The sequence below is a fragment of the Schistocerca serialis genome, chromosome 10, assembly GCF_023864345.2.
Source record: "Schistocerca serialis cubense isolate TAMUIC-IGC-003099 chromosome 10, iqSchSeri2.2, whole genome shotgun sequence".
Lineage (NCBI taxonomy): Eukaryota > Metazoa > Arthropoda > Insecta > Orthoptera > Acrididae > Schistocerca > Schistocerca serialis.
The window spans coordinates 142,120,320-142,137,072 of record NC_064647.1 but is presented as its reverse complement, the minus strand read 5'-3'; the positions used below and the strand labels follow the sequence as shown (position 1 = coordinate 142,137,072).

Here is a 16,753-nt window from a genome sequence, read left to right as displayed (position 1 = left end):
CCAAGCAGGTCAGCACAACAATGTCATTCTGTTTGAGATATTTCACTAACCACGTGAAGTTGGTGATGGTTAAGGCATTGAACTCACGTTTGGAGAGTGATGTTACAAATCCCCATCTCGTCTTCCAAATGCACAAAAGAACACAGCTAGAATCCTTTTCCACCCCTACCACAGTTTGTATTGTGCATGTCATCCATTTTTTCACTGTGTCCATGGAACCCACCATGTAGGACAACATTCAGGGATGTGGAGTGAGTAAATGTAACTTATACATCAACACAATACAAAGAAATCATAGAATGTTAATCTGCACAAGGACTCAGCAATAGAGATTCACAGTACTATTTGTCCTTTAAGCCAGCTAAGCGTAACCTAGTGTCTACATCTAATAAACTGATGATACAATGAATCCATCCGATTAGTGTTGATCCACAGCTTTCTAGATGTCACACATTAAAAGTGCGGCTTGGGTTTCGCATATTAAAAGTTCGAATCTAGACTGATTTTCACAGAGGTGATATTGTTCACTATAACTCAGTATGTCTGTGCTCAGAATATGTTCTAGGCTACTACAACAGATAGACGTAAATGAAACGCACAGTAGTTCTGTGGATAGCTGCCGTAACCCTTCTCGTACCCAGGTGTAAACTGTGATCTTTTTTCCAGTCACTAGGTTCTTTCCCAAGGGACCCTTACACGTGGAACACCCATTATAAACATCACCTGTAATGACTGTGATAGTGGTTAAATCAAAATGAATGGAAATGCTCGATCTACCTCACTAGCATAATTATGAGAAACTATAGCGGTTTTAAAATAGTCGAAGTGACTTCAGAAACTAGTACATGATATTTACTTCTCATCCGCCACTGCAACAAATCTGGCCCAACAATCGCAGTACCCATTGTCCGGTATGCAATACACAGAACACAAGTAGTTCACGTACAGCAATTTACAGTCGTCATTTAAAACTTCATTATGCAAATATTATTAATGTTTCACTGGAGCTTTCTTTTAGTTCTCATGCATAAAAGGTACAGTATTTTTACCTAGTTAAATAACATTCAGGCTCATTCTCTCACACTTCTCTGGAGTCAGCCAGTGCCGGGCACATGCGTTCACCGATCATGCAACCAATTGGATACACCAAAGATATAATACGACTACTCCAAGAAATATAAACATCTGCGACCACATAAAAACTTACAGAGGCCGTAAGTAACCATCACAAGCAGCATAGTAGCATGAAGTACCCGCTTTAATTTGTGACAACAAATCAATGATCTGATTTATGTAGGAAATACGAGTACTCCCGACTTACCATCACAGTTATTAATAGCTCTGGAAATCTTTGCACCCATGCCAGCCAACATAACACATAAAGTTTTCGTCCCTGCGTTGACCTTGCACAGTGGTACTGTTTTAAAACGTGAATGTTGTAATAGTAAATTTGTCTCTATTTTCCATGGAATACATTCAAAGTACACTACAAACGGTGGATAATGCCTAAAAGAGCTTTAAAAACTGCGTAATAGTAACTTGCAATGGAAATCTTTCGTCTTTGCGCACTAATATTTTCTTTACAGTGACGTCAAAAAGTAGTTCAAAGATAAATTATTGAATAATGCAGCATCCTGAAATAGCTGTGTTCTACACGAAAGGCCTTCTTACAGTCTGGATATGGTGAAAATTTTTAAATTGTGATGTGACATCGAAATCATGAACGCATTGCCTAACCCATTGCGCAAAATCCAAGATGGTTGTAAGTCGTGAATTGTGTGTATAGTTTTCTGTACAGTAGTAGCGAGTAACTTTTTTTAATGTTGTACATACGATGTTTCATAGTTTGTAACCTCAACTAATATATGCCCGTGTGGCATGACATAAAGTTTCCGCGTTAACAAGTTTTCGTTTCAAGTATGGGCAGCAATGCAGAAATCATGGAATCGGACGGGCCTGTTGCACCACAAGTTCAGTCACCAATTTGCCCAGGTGCGACGAGGTCCGAATTTAATTGCCTGCAAGCCTTGGATGATTCTAAAATAGCAGCAGAAGACACGAACTGCAACTTGACCATCATGCTTTCAGCGCAAAAGATGTCATCGGACGAAGAAGGAAGAGGCGCAGCACAACTTTGTTCTCATTTCAAAGAAAAATTAAACCTGAAGGGTGGTCAGGGCGTGAACGGTATCGTTAATGGTTTATCTGTTAATATTGATATACCCAGAGCAGGAGAGATTGAACAGAAGACTGCGTCAATCGAAAAAACAGTGAAATCAGAGCACTCGTCTAGTCATTGTGATAAATGTGAAAATGAGCGTCGGAATAGTGCAAGTACAGACAGTTCGACTGAATCAAATTGTGTAAATAGTCATGAAGACAGTATAGGTAAATCATGTGAAAATGGTGAACATAAGAACGAAAGTATGAGTGATGTAACATCAGAAACTGGAAGTGGAGATGTTGCGTATGTATCTTACAAATCGGAGCTGCAAATGCCTGATATTATGAGGCTTATTCAGAAAGACTTGTCGGAACCATATTCCATATATACTTACAGATATTTCATTCACAACTGGCCAAAACTGTGTTTCTTGGTAAGCATAAATGCAAGTAATCTATTATACTTTACTGTAAATTATTGTTGTGGCACAGCATTCGTTGGATTGAGCAAGTTAATTGAGTTATGGCATAGAGACTCAGCACATATTGACATGAATTATGCATTTCATCAGCATATCTAAAAGTAGTGTTCTGACCCTCATTTATAGATATAAATTCTGTTGACTAGTTACTCCAATAGATAATTTTCCAGCTATGTTCTGCTTACATATCACAAACGTAACAACAGTCAGACTATGAAAACATTAATGTAAATATAATAATTTATTCTATTCAGTTGTTTGATTGATGTTAACATAAGCCACCTTTAATGTCACCAACATGCACTCACAACATGCAACATTTTACAGAAGGCAAACTGTATTTCAGAAACTACAACCCTGAGATGTTCATGGTACTTGCCATAATGTAAACAGCCTGTAGCCTATCAAATTAGCTACATATGAATTACAAAGATCCAAATATGCTGCCAATGTGTCTGGGTAATAATGCTATGGTAGTTAGCTACCTCCGTAAACCTACTTGCTTTGACTGAAATGAAAGAAAGAAAAAGGTTTGGGGAAAAAAAAGTGCACTATGATATTGTCGAAATGTGTATCCATCTGTCTAACCTAGACCATAATATGTAATCATGGCATATGATTTGAGGATCTGTTGTTAAAATTCAGTGAGAGAATCTTGATGAGGTGCTAACCATATGCTATTCTGTCACTTTACAACCTTGTTACTGAATTGTCCAAATGCTGTGGGCTTTGTCACTGCACTAGTCACACAACAAGCAGCTTATTTAGCAATGGCATAGACCAGCTAAGTCCTTGTTTTTAATATTGTTCGGCAAAATTTGCGAACAAAAACATTTCAAGTCTATTGCAGAGACTCCAGTATGAGCATTGCTTGTCTAGCCTTTGAAGATAAATAGTAGGTGGAGTTCTCTGTCTGCTTCACATAGCAGGCCTGTAGAAAAATGTGCACAGACATAAGAGTTTGTCATGAACAGTGTGCCTCATATTAGAAATATCAATCATGACATGTAGTCATGAGAGAGCACTTGGTTCAGATGTTATTCCATTAAACATTTGACAGATGCACAAAAAAATAAGAATTTGTTTGGCAGAGGGTGCCACTATATGGGAACCTACTGACATATCATCCTGGGAAAGAGTAGTAATCCCTTGGAAGCTTGAAACATTTGTTGTTTAACAAATACAAAAGTACATTTATTATTTTTTTATTAAGTGATTAAGGCACTAGACTTGAATGTGGAATCAGTTTCAGATTTCGAATCTCCATAAAGCTTGGTTTAGGTTTTGCACTGTTTCTCTAAATCATTACAATCAAATGCAGTGAACGGTTCTTCAAAAATGTAATGCTCAATTTCCTACTCTATCCTTTTTTATCTGACCCAGTACTTCAGGTCCTTGAATGTTGACAGCTGTCCTCCCTTGTGTGTAGCCATTTGCATATGTAGTAATGCAAGACAATGTTTGGGACTACCTCATGGAATGTAGATGTAAATTGAAAGCTATTGAACTATTGCAGTGGACTGTATTTAGTACTAACTGTCTCCAATGTCCTATATACTGATTTGTGGCTTGCATGACATAATTGACGGAAGATATACTTCCAGATATATGTTTATTTTAACAATTACTTCTGCTGTTCTATATTTGGATATCCATCTCTGTTGGGTATACCCACTTTTCTGGATCCCAACAATCATGTGAGCTATTGCTGGTAATACACTATGATCTACATGAGAATTTGATTTTTGATGCTGGGCACACTGTTTTCTATTTACATGGTGCTAACGGCTGTGATGTGTAATACATCTGCTCCCTTTGCTTGCTGTCTGTTATAATGTTTATTCGTATGTCTCTGGACTTATAATCTGTAAGTTCTGAAGGAACAGAAAAGGTTAAATTAATTACAGCATACACAGAGGCATTTCCTGTGATCCGTATGTGAATGGAATGGGTAAAAGCCCTAATAACTGGTACAGTGGCATTTACCCTTTGCCATGAACTTCACAGTAGTTCACAGAATGTAGATGTAGATACTGTATATGTCTGTTTTTTGTATTGGTGAGCCCACATTCTAAAGAAATGATGTTGGTCACATCTGAATCATACTTGTGTCAAAATGATGTGTGTGTTGGTTCAGTGAAATCGTTACATATCAGGTATAGCTTCATATCTGTTATTAGCTAACACCTTTTTTAAGTGTATGGAATAGTTCGATGTCAGTGCTGCAGCTATCAAAAATACTATTGTGCTTTTCCCTTAATTTAGAATGTCACACTATAAGTGTAAAAGTGTCTCATTCGAAGAAATTTGTGACATTCAGTGCTACCACTTTCAAGCGAATGATGGACATCACAATAAACTCTCTCTCTCTCTCTCTCTCTCTCTCTCTCTCTCTCTCTCTCTCTCTCTCTCTCTCTGTGTGTGTGTGTGTGTGTGTGTGTGTGTGTGTGTGTGTGTGTGTGTGTGTGTGTGTGTGTGTTATAATAAACATTCTACTTAAATAATGCTGGGCTCACTAAGAGTTTGTTTCATTATTTTAAGTAATCGGCATCAGATATGTATACAGGGGTCGACAGAAGCGTCCGATCCCACGCGTTGGCTTTGACCCGTAAGGGTGTTGTTGTGTGTGACGTCATGACGGCGCGGAGTTTGGTTTGAGTGTGGCTGTCTCCAGTTCTGTTTTATCTTATTTTATTTACTTTTCTGATCTGTTCGTTCTATCTCGTGAGATTTTTTTTAAATTTAAAAACACTTATTACTTATTTTAATTATCTGTTTCCTCGAATTTCTGTTTTAGTTTATTATATTTATCTTTCTGACCTGTTCGTTCTATCCCGTGAGATTTTTTTTTTAAAAAGAGCAAAAACACTAATCAGCTACTGAAGCATCTTTATCTTCTATGGGTTGCAGGAGTTACGACCCCTGGGGAGGTGGGTGGGTATTCATGCATGGCTGTCTTCACTTACATGTTGTAGCTACGCAAGGCGTCTAAATTTGTTTATATTTAGTTTGCCCCCCACCCAAAACACCCCATTTCCCGCGCTTGTCCCGTTAGTGTCATTAGGCTTCTTGTGGAAAGTGTGTGTGTGTGTTTTTGTTTCCACCATATTTGTGACGTCATGGGTCAAAGCAGATGGGTGGGATCGGACGCTTCCGTATTTCCGTATACAGGCTGAATTTCATAACAGCCTGTAAATATTTGACCCTAATTGGAACGTGCTTTAATCACACATCTGCAAAGTTCCTTGCAAATTATAGAAGTGTACCTGTTCTTTTATTAAACAAATGGCAGAAGAAAGTAGATTCCATATCGCTGATACGAGACTTTAAATGTGAACATTTTAGGTTAAGCTTATAATGCTTGAATTCTAAATGTTCCAGCAATGAACCTGATTGTTTATCCATATAACTTCCCCAAATCTCTTGGACTATCTTATTGAACTAATTTAGCTGAATTGTATCCATGTAGGACTATGGATGTATCACACAATATTGCAAACATTTTGTCTGAAAAGTGCTTAAGAAAATGCTGTGGAAGAAAGAACTGATTGAGAAAATTATTATATGCACATTTCAGTCTCTAATGAGAGATGTCTTTGTAAAGTTGAGTGATAATTCCTTGAAAGCTCCCAGATTTGTATATAATTCTTGAACAGTTCTCACAGTTTTAGCTAGCGACTGCTCTGTTGTCGTTATCCCAGCAGTCTCCTGATCTTCTTGTCGGATGGATCTTCTTTCTTTCGAGTTAGGCCTTTCCATGCATACCTAACATAAAAAGGCTCTTGTATGCTAGCATTTTCTTCCACCAAAACCGTAGACATTTCTGCAATAACATTGGAAACTTATTGAAAGAGGAGACAATCTGGTGAGTAATGCATCAACAGTAACTCAAACCATAGTTTGAATTACTGCAACAGCTATTGAAATCCAACCATTTACATCTGCATCTATATAGGTACTCTGCAAGCCACCGTACAATGCATGGCGGAGGGTACCCTGTATCATTACTAGTCATTTCGTTTCTTGTTCCACTTGCAAATAGAGCGAGGGAAAAATGTATGTGTATATACCTTCATATATGCCCTAATTTCTCTTATCTTCGTGGTCCTCATGCACAGTGTATGTTGCTGGCAGTAGAATCATTCGACAGTCAGCTTCAAATACCGGTATTCTAAATTTTCTCAACAATGTTTCTCAGAAGACTGTCCTGTTACCTCCAGGGATTCCCATCTGAGTTTTCGAAGCATCTCCGTAACACTCACATGTTCTTCAAACCTATCAGTAACAAATCCAGCAGCCCGCCTCTGAAATACTTCGATTTCTTCCTTTAATCCGACTTTGTATGGATCTCAAACACTTGAGCAGTACTTGAGAATAGGTCGCACCAACGTCCCATATGCAGTCTCTTTACAGGTGAACCATTCTTTATCCCAATATAATGAAAAGAGTGCAAATGGCTGTTTTAGTACTCTAAAATTTAAATAAGTATCAACTGTTCACAAGTGCAGACTAGTTATTGGACATGCATTTATTATAGCACAGCCAAGCAGTGGCCATGAGTGAGAAACTATACCAAACAACATTAGTACTCATAATTATTTCCAGTAGAAAAGTGCAAATGAGAAATAATGAAGACATAATGTCATTCTTGCTAGCACTTCCCAGAAAAGGAAAAGTAAATAGGTTTTGTCCAAATGCTAATCTCAACTGGTCCAACTTTATTCGTAGGTTTTCACTCATGTAATTCTTTCAGAACACATACTTCACAAAAAAATGTTTCATGATGGAGTAACATTTGTGCCTTCTCTTTAAATGGTCATTCATTAAATTCCAAATGAAATGGCTGATTTTTCTCACATACACATAACATACCTGCTATATGACGAGGACCTTCTATGGATCACAAGCCGAAATACTCGCCTCTCCTACAGCATCATATAAGTACTCTACTGTTGTTTCCTAATGTTTCACATACGTACAACAGCATATGATATAAATGCTTTACGAATGTATTTTTTTGTCTGTATGATGCATATATGGCAGTGACTAGGTGACAAAAGAATATATTTTGTTAACTATGTCTAGTCTGAGATTCCACTGTTTAACACAATGTCTTAGTTTTTACAAACATTTTTGCATGTTAAAGTGGCAATGTTTGGGTTGAAAGATAATTCAGTTCAGTGACTTTTGACAGAAAATGAAAGAGAATAGCTTTTTTATTGTTGCCTGATGAGGTGATTGTGGAACACATGCAGATTTGTCTAATTCAAATCCAGATGACAATTTTTCTGTTCCAAAAATATTTATACTGTGCCTGATTAAAAGTGCAGTTTGTCCACAGTAACTTGACAAATTTACTGGTGCTACCAGTCAGAAAGAAAATTGGCACTAGTTGAAAGACATTTGTCTCCAACAGCTGCCAATGTTACGAAACTCATAGGTGTGAAGTATTAGTGTACACACTGAAAGGCACAAACCATGTTTAAAGGTGCCAGCAGTGCTGCAAGCAGCTGCTGCCGTCCCTTCATTGCGCCATTCCCTCCTTCCATATCAGTCTTAACACAGTTGCAAGACACACATTCCACCATTTGCAACGGTACTGTACAGATTGTCAACTTATCATGGACAAACTGTAGTCTGAAATGCCACAAGCCTACTAAAACAGTGCCATTAGTTGACTGAATTGTCTTTGAAGAGAAAATAATGGTGGTTATAGTCAAAAAATAATCTGTGGTAAAATGTTTTTATGCTAGAGGGAGCCAAAACATTGTCACACACAAAAGATTGAAAAAGTGTTTCCAAGTAACGTTGAGGCAATAAATAATATCAACAGGACCAGAGTAACCGTGTGGTGAGCACTAACATAAAAAAGGGATTTCACAAAGAAGCAATGCTTAGAATGGAGACCAAGCTTTAAGTTGTTACACTTTGCGTTTACTTTTATCACATAAAAATTTAGAAATTGTCATTTTGAGTAGCTGAATTAAAACTGTTTGGAGCTAAAGTGCACTTGCCTACTACATCTGCACAATTGCATTAGACACACTTGAAGAGTCTCTCTACCTTTGTCAGTTATTGAAGAACTGAGGGGATATTAAGCCCGAGATCTTCACCCATATAAAAGTAGGAGTAGGACATATGTAAGAAACTTTGTCATAAAGTCTAAAACACCAGTCGTAGGGGAGGGGGAGGGTTTTCAATCAGTGTGTGTGTTCCTTTTATCTTACACCTGTGAATCATGAATATTGGTCAAATTGATAAAAAGGAAGCCGAGAAATGAGCATAAATATAAGAGGATTAATTAATTTGTAGTGTAGTGGTCAGTGATTTCTTGCCGTGCATATAGATCTATTTGTTTATCAGCATGTGGTACATTCCAAAATGCAACTCATGATGAGATGAGACTAAACCTTTGTAAATTTAGGATTAACACGTTCTTTTATTGACACTTTCAACCTGTGCATGTATCTGATTTTTCTCCTCAACCTTGTGATGGGCAGCAGGATGGTTTAATGACAATCTTTCGTGGACTTGCCATTTTATTTGCCAGTATGTGTGCTGTCTTCTGACATGAGGTATCATAAATGCCCACTACATCTGTTCAGTTTCTCTTCAGTGAATGCCAGTAAAGTAAATTCCTCTTTTGTGTTTCTCAATATCCTTTCCTTGTTTCATCAATTTCTCGAGGATTTGTGCAGCATTCAGCAACAGTGTCATGTCTCATATGCCTCTCGTCAGATCTTATACTCCTTCAGTGAGGTTTAGGTGATACTTTTCACGTAATATTATTTTGGTCTGCATAATCCTAGTGTGGACATATGTTTTATATATTCCATAAGAAGAATGCGGCTTCTCAAGTATCTGAATCTGGTAACTTGTGCTAGTTATTCCCTTTAGCATCAGACTGTAATGTTTACTCCTTTTAGCATACACATTCATTGCCTTACTTTTTGTCTTCATTATTTTCAGCTGACATTTTTTGTATAATAAGTCATTCTTATATTTAGTGAAGATTCAAAGTCTGTTCATTCATTCGTTCATTCATTCATTCATTCATGTCCCTTGGATACCATCATGAAGGAAAACCTTCAGGGATGTGAAACAAGTCAATTTATACATTAACAAAAGATGAAGAAATCATAGAAGCTAAGTCTTTCTCATTTTCTTCTTTTACTCTTGCCCTTTTGCAAAAAAAAAAAAAAAAAAAAAAAAAATCCATTTATTTTAATACCACATGTCTTTTGGATTTGAAATTATGTAATTACCTTTTTCATAAGTATGCAGTGGTGACAAATTGAATCTTTGACTTACTTCTTAGTCCGTCTGGTTCCTTATTTCTCTTTCCCCATTAGTGTCATTTGGTTCTTGTGCACCAAACTGATAAAGGATTTTCCTACAGTTTTTAAACTACTTTCAAATTCTTTAGAGCATTAAGCAGCACATTGGAGTTAACACTGTCAGATGCCTTTTTGTGTTTGTAGGAGACAGACTGGCTGGAGTTGTGAAGTAGCTCTCACGTGACTGTGAATAGAGTGCTCCCTGTTAACACACCGATTGCTCCTCCAGGAAGAAGCCTCTCCAGTACGCATTGTTTACAACACACCACTTAAGATGTGCTACATTTTAGTTAATTGCACTTTATTGGCAAACAAGAGGGCATTCCGCAATTAGCTGTGGAGGTGCCTTTGATTTGTCTGATAGTAGGACGAGTGTGGTGCAAGTTTGTGTAATGTCATAACTCCTCTCGAAATAGATATTGAGATGTGTCAGAGTGGCTGGCTCTTTTCCGTTCATATGCCTGTGCTGAATTAACCACGCATGTCGGAAGATAGGATTTAAGTACTTGCTATTGAGAATAATTTTAACATTATAGTTTTATGAAAGATGAAGATGTGTGCAGGCTTGTATGTATACATTGTGTGTGTATGCTGGCAGTGCCTGCTGTATGCAGTTGTGGAAAACTATAACGGCAGAACAGCTGATTTGTGTAGCCAGTGGTGCAACGTTTTCACCTTAACTGTGGGGAATAAGTATTTACTTACTAGGTGCTAATGTGATATCATATAGAATTTTCACAAAGCAATTCTATGCTGGCACAGATACACACTGTAAGTAATTGAGCACTGAGTTTTCATTTTCTGCTTTTTCCACATCTTGGTGTTTCTATTATATAATGATACTTGTCAGTTTCCAAGTTAATATGGAACTCCAGCTAAGCTATAGATCAGTTTTGTTATCACAAGTAAGATTTTCAAATTTGTCGGCGTCACGAATCCATAACCGAATTGTCACCATCAAACCTAATCTAGACTTGACTTTGGGCCATGCTACTTATGTTTGTCATCTCAACCAAGATTTTAGTTCACATTGTAGGCTTCACCATGGGAGGAACGAAAGGCTACGAATGACAGCGAGACGTATTCGCCCTGGTATCTAGTCGGTATGAGAGCTGATGGGGAATCCTTTGTGTCCACAAAACCACAGTTCTTTGTAGAGCATTTAGAGGACAAGTTTGAGGAGGTGAAGGGCTTGTCAAAAATGCGGTCTGGGTCAGTCTTGATAAAAACAGCATCCTCTGCCCAGTCACCGGCATTACTCGCTGGTAAGAAACTGGGGGATGTTTCTGTTACTATCACACGCCATATAAGCTTAAATATGGTCCAGGGCATTATCTTCCACAGGGACCTTCTTTTACAGTCGGATGACGAGCTGCGCGGTAGCTTAGAGCGACGAGGTGTCCCTTTCATCCGGCACTTCCACCAGGGTCCTAGGAATAATCAGGTTGCCACCAGTACCTTCATCTTGGCATTCAAGGGTGACACATTACCCGAGAAGGTGAAGGTGATGGTCTACTGCTGTGATGTTAAGCCATATATTCCTCCCCCAATTCGGTGCTTCAAGTGTTGGAAGTTCGGCCATATGTCTTCCCACTGTGCTCCCAGCCTCATATGTCGCAATTATGGTGGTCCATCCCATCCCGATACTCCATGAGCCCCGCCTCCCATTTGTGTCAACTGCAGAGAGCACCATCCCCCTTGTTCGCTGGACTGTAAGATTCTACAGACGGAATGGAAAATAATGGAATAAGAGACCCTGGACCGACTGACCTACACTGAGGCTAAACGGAAATTTGAACGAGATCATCCCGTGCGCATGACGTCATCTTGTGCTGCCACTGTCACTCCTGTTACTGCTCCATCCGTTGCACCACATACAGTCAGCTCTCAGAGGCGAAGGACCATGCTTGACTCCTTGATGGTGGGGGGGGGGGGGAGGGGGGGCACTTCCCTCCCTGTTGCTCCTGCACCACCTACCTCGGGAGCAGCACCCCCCCCCCCCCCCCCCAACCATCGGGAACACGTCCCCATTTCTAAGCCAGAGAAGCGTAAGTCTTCTTCGGCCTCTCTCGCTAGGAAGGGATCCCTTGGGTCACTCCCTTCCCAGGTTCCTACCAGTGGCAAACCAGACACCCTGTAGGGGGTGAAAAAGCCCCAGGTAGCTGGTCGTAGAGCTTCACGGTCCTCTTCAGTCCCAGGGACTTATTCAAGGAAGCCCTCCCAGTAAGGACAACCAAAGGAACAGTGTGAGAAATCGAAATCGGAGACCCCTAAGACCAAGGAAATTGCGATGGCACCCACTCCACCGCTACCTACAAGCTCTGCGTCTGAGGATGCTGTGAAGATTCTGGCATCCGCTGAGGACCTAGATCTCACTGGTCCCTCAGACATGATAGATGTCGCTCCCGTCGATACTTCATCAGTGGTAGCAGGTGACCAAGCAGAGTAATTTGCCTCCTCGGACCCTTCACTCCTTTCTCGGCCATGGACAGTGTCATCCTCCAGCAGAACTGCAGCGGTTTTTTTCCACCATCTTGCTGAGCTCCAACAACTTCTCAGCCTTCACCTTTTCCTCTGCATTGCTCTTCAGGAAACTTGGTTTCTGGTGATGCGAACCTCTGCCCTCCATGGCTATCGGGGTTATTATAAGAACTGGGCAGCTTATGATTGGGTATCTGGTATAGTCTGCATCTATGCCCTTCACTCTCTTTACAGCGCGTCTGTCCCTCTACAAATACCTTTAGAGGCTGTCGCTGTTCAGGTATGGATGCCTTAGGCTGTTACTGTCTGCAGTCTCTATCTTCCACCGGATGGTGATATCCCACAGCATGTCCTGGCTGCACTGATAGCCCAATTGCTGCTACCTTGTCTGCCAGTATCATTGAGCAATTGTTGGCACAGCTCGACCTTTCTCTTTTAAATACTGGTGCCTTCACACATTTCAGTGTGGCGCATGGCACGTACTCAGCCATCGACCTTTCGATCTGCAGCCCTAGCCTGTTACCATCTGTCCAATGGAGTGTGCATTACGACTTGTGCAGTAGTGACCACTTTCCAATCTTTCTGTCACTGCCACAGTGTCACTCTTCTGGGCGCCCCTGCAGATGGGCTATGAATAAGACTGACTAGGACTTGTTCACCTCCATTACCACTATTGAGCCTCTTTCCAATGATGCCATTGATGCAGTGGTTCACTCGGTCACCACCAGCATGCAGAATCTGCCATTCCTTGTTCTTCTAGGTCCCCTCAGCAGAGGACTGTTCCTTGGTGGTCGCCCAAGATCGCTGAGGCGATTAAAGATTGCAGGCGGGCACTCCAGCGGCACAAGTGGCATCTCTCATTGGCACACCTCATTGCCTTTAAACGGCTCCATGCGCGAGCCCGCCGCCTCATTCGCCAACGCAAGCAGGAGTGCTGGGAAAGGTATGTCTCCACCATTGGCCTCCGTACCTCTCCAGGATTAGGTGATTTAATGGCTATCGGACCCCCGTCAGCATACCTGCGCTTTCACTGAATGGAGCAGTCTGTACTGACTCCAACACAATTGCAAACCACTTAGCAGAGCATTTTGCTCAAAGTTCTGCTTCTGTGAATTACCCATTGACCTTCTGCTCCCTGGAAGAGCAGTTGGAACGTCAGAGCATTTCATTTCACATGTGCCACCCTGAATCGTACGATGCTCCGTTCAGTGAGTGGGAATTTCAAAGTGCCATAGCCACTTGCCCTGATATTGCTCCTGGGCCAGATCGCATCCACTATCAGATGCTCAAACACTCACTGTGGACTACCAGTGACGCCTCCTAGACCTTTTCAACTGTATCTGGGTTGAGGGTGAGTTCCCGTCGCAATGGCGGGAAAGCATCATAATCCCCATGTTGAACCCTGGCAAGAACCCGCTGGAGGTGGATGCTACTGCCCCATTAGCCTCACCAATGTTCTTTGCAAGTTGCTTGAACACATGGTGAACCGGAGGTTGAGTTGGCTGCTTGAGTGTCGGGGCCTTCTGGCTCTGTCTCGGGTTGGGTTCCATAAGTCCTCTCTATGCTTCATGGTTGGGGTCTTCGTCTTCGGGGTCCACTCCCGATTTTCATACAAAATTTTCTGTCGCTTCGTTCATTCCGCGTGCAAGTTGCGGCCTTCAATAGTTCCTCCCGAGTTCAGGAGAATGGGGTACCACAAGCATCTGTCTTAAGTATCTGCCTCTTTTTTTTATTGCAATTATTAGGCTCGCTGTGGCAGTGGGAACGTCTCTCTCAGCTTTCTTGTATGCTGACGACTTTTTCTTATACTTAAGCTCCACTGGCATTGCGGCTGCAGGGCGCTATCTGCAAGGTACAGTCTTGTTCACCATGAGCCACGGCTTTATCTTACTGTTCACCCTGAGCCACGGCTTTATCTTGACGGCGAACCTCTTGCTGTGGTGGAGCTGCATCGGTTTTTGGGATTGGTTTTTGAGACCCGGTTGACTTGGCCCTCTCATATTCGGCAGCTTAAACAGACGTGCTGGTGGCATCTTAATGCTCTTCGTTGCTTGAGTCACACCAGCTGGGGTGCCGATCGATCTACCCTTCAATGGCTGTACCAGGCATTAATTCAGTCCCGTCTAGATTATGGGAGCCTGGTTTACGGTTCGGCATCACCTTCTGCATTGCAGTTGCTTGACCCCATCCTTCACAGCGGGATCCGACTTGCCACTGGAGCTTTCCTTACAAGCCCTGTCAACAGCATACTTGTGGAGGCAGGTGTCCCTCCATTGCAGTTCCGGTGCCAACGATTACTGGCCGCTTATGCTACACACATTTGTAGTTTGCTTGGGCATCCCAATTATCGTCTCCTGGTCTTCTATCTGGGTTTGAGTGAGGTTTTCCCTCTTCCACCTCTTTTCCGGGCCCCTCTGCATATACCCCTGTGGTCTTTGCCCTGCCCATGCCTTTGGCTCGATTTGGCACAGTGCCCAAAGGACTTAGTCTCTCCTGAGGCCCTTCGCCGCCACTTTCTTTCAATCCTTGCGCATTTCAAGGCTCTGACAATGTCTGTACTGACGGTTCGATGGTTGCTGGTTGTATCGGTTATGCTCTTACTCTAGGGGATCATTATGAACAACACTCATTGCCGGCTGGCTGCAGTGTTTTCACTGCCGAGCTGGTCGCCATCTCTCACGCCCTAGAATATATCTGCTCCTGCTCAGGTGAGTCCTTTGTTATCTGTAGTGACTCCCTGAGCAGTTTACGAGCTATCGACCAGTATTTCCCTCACTCTCATCTGGTGATGGCTGTCCAGGAGTCCCTCCGTACTCTTGCCCGTTGCGGCCGCTCCGTGGTCTTTGTGTGGACCCCGGGTCATGTTGGCATCCCGGGAAATGAACGTGTTGACACGCTGGCCAAACAGGCTGTTGGTGCACCAGCCTAGGAGACTGGCCTTTCGGAGAGTGACCTCAGGTCAGTTTTGTGGCAGAAGGTACTTCGCGAGTGGGGTGAAGAATGGCGCACCCTTCCTTGACCCAACGAATTTCGGGCCATCAAGGAGGCTACCGGTGCGTGACGCTCCTCCTTGTTGGTCTCTCGCAAGGACTCTGTTGTCCTCTGCTGGCTACGCATTGGCCACATCCGGATAACACACAGCTATTTATTGCGCCACGACTACCCACCTTTATGTCGCTGTGGGTCAACTTTGAGGTGGTCCACATCTTGTTGAATTGCCCGCTTTTAACTCCGCTCAGGCAGATGTTTGTGCTGCCTGACGTGCTTCCTGCACTTTTATCAGATGATGTTGCGATGGCAGATTTAGTTTTGGGTTTATTTGTACAGGGAGTTTTTATTGCTTGATCTAAGTGTTTGTCCTTTTTTTGTGTTGAGTATGGCCTTTGGCCTCTGATTTTAGACTGGGGTTTTTAGTGCGTTTCTTGATGGTTGGCTTTTCCTTTTTTGTTTCTATGGTCGGCCAACCACTGTCACACTCTGTGTGATTTTAATTCCTTTTTTTCTGGTCTCTGTCTGTGTCTTTCTTGTCCTGTGTCATCTCTCGTCATCTCCACTGTTTGTTCTTATTCTTTGTGAGTGTTTAAAGTTCATGGAAAAAGGGACCAATGGCCCTAGTAGTCTGGTCCCTTCAATCCCACAAACCAACCAACCAATACGTATGTATACTGTTATTCATTCGTGTTTCATTCCTGTAAAGAGCAGCAGCGTCTGTAGGCAGGTGACCACTGCCAGTATTTAATGTCGGCATGCAACAACCACTCGCAGATGGCAGATGGTGGCACTAGCAGAGGAGAGTGTGTAAAGAATATCGGTGGCGTGCAAACCAGTGCAGTCATTGTAATGTGCAAAAAGAGTGATTTATTTGAGGTGCAGAATGGTGTGATCATTAGCTTTCGGACCAAAGGTAGTAGTATTTCTGAAACTGTTCGCTTGTCACATTGATTAAAGTACACGTGCCTGGCAAAATAGCAGTATTCAGAATGGGTGCCAAGGAAATCTTGGGGTCATAGATGACAGTTACAATATTGCAGTGCCTGTGTTATTCCAAATTACGATGAAATGTTCCTTCGGACATGCGTGCATTGTGACGACTATAGCCATTATAAAAGACATGAAATGTTGTATTCACAGTTGTAAATAAGGACAACTGTCAGCTTTGTAATGGAATGACAACAATGAAAATTTGTGCTGGATTAGGACTCAAACTCAAATTTCCCACTTATCGCAGTCCATTGAGCTATCCGAGCACGACTCACGGCGAGACCCAAACGTTCATATATTGTCAACCGT

General features: G+C 41.8%; 1 protein-coding gene across 1 annotated transcript in view; it reads left to right on the top strand.

The window, feature by feature from the left end:
- Positions 1–1,385: 1,385 nt before the first annotated feature.
- LOC126424760 (N-alpha-acetyltransferase 30) overlaps positions 1,386–16,753 on the top strand; it is an 81,000-nt gene continuing 65,632 nt past the window's right edge. The window contains exon 1 of the mRNA XM_050087503.1: positions 1,386–2,597. Coding sequence (XP_049943460.1) covers positions 1,920–2,597 — 678 coding nt within the window. The 5' untranslated portion in view covers positions 1,386–1,919. The remainder of the gene's footprint in view (positions 2,598–16,753) is intronic.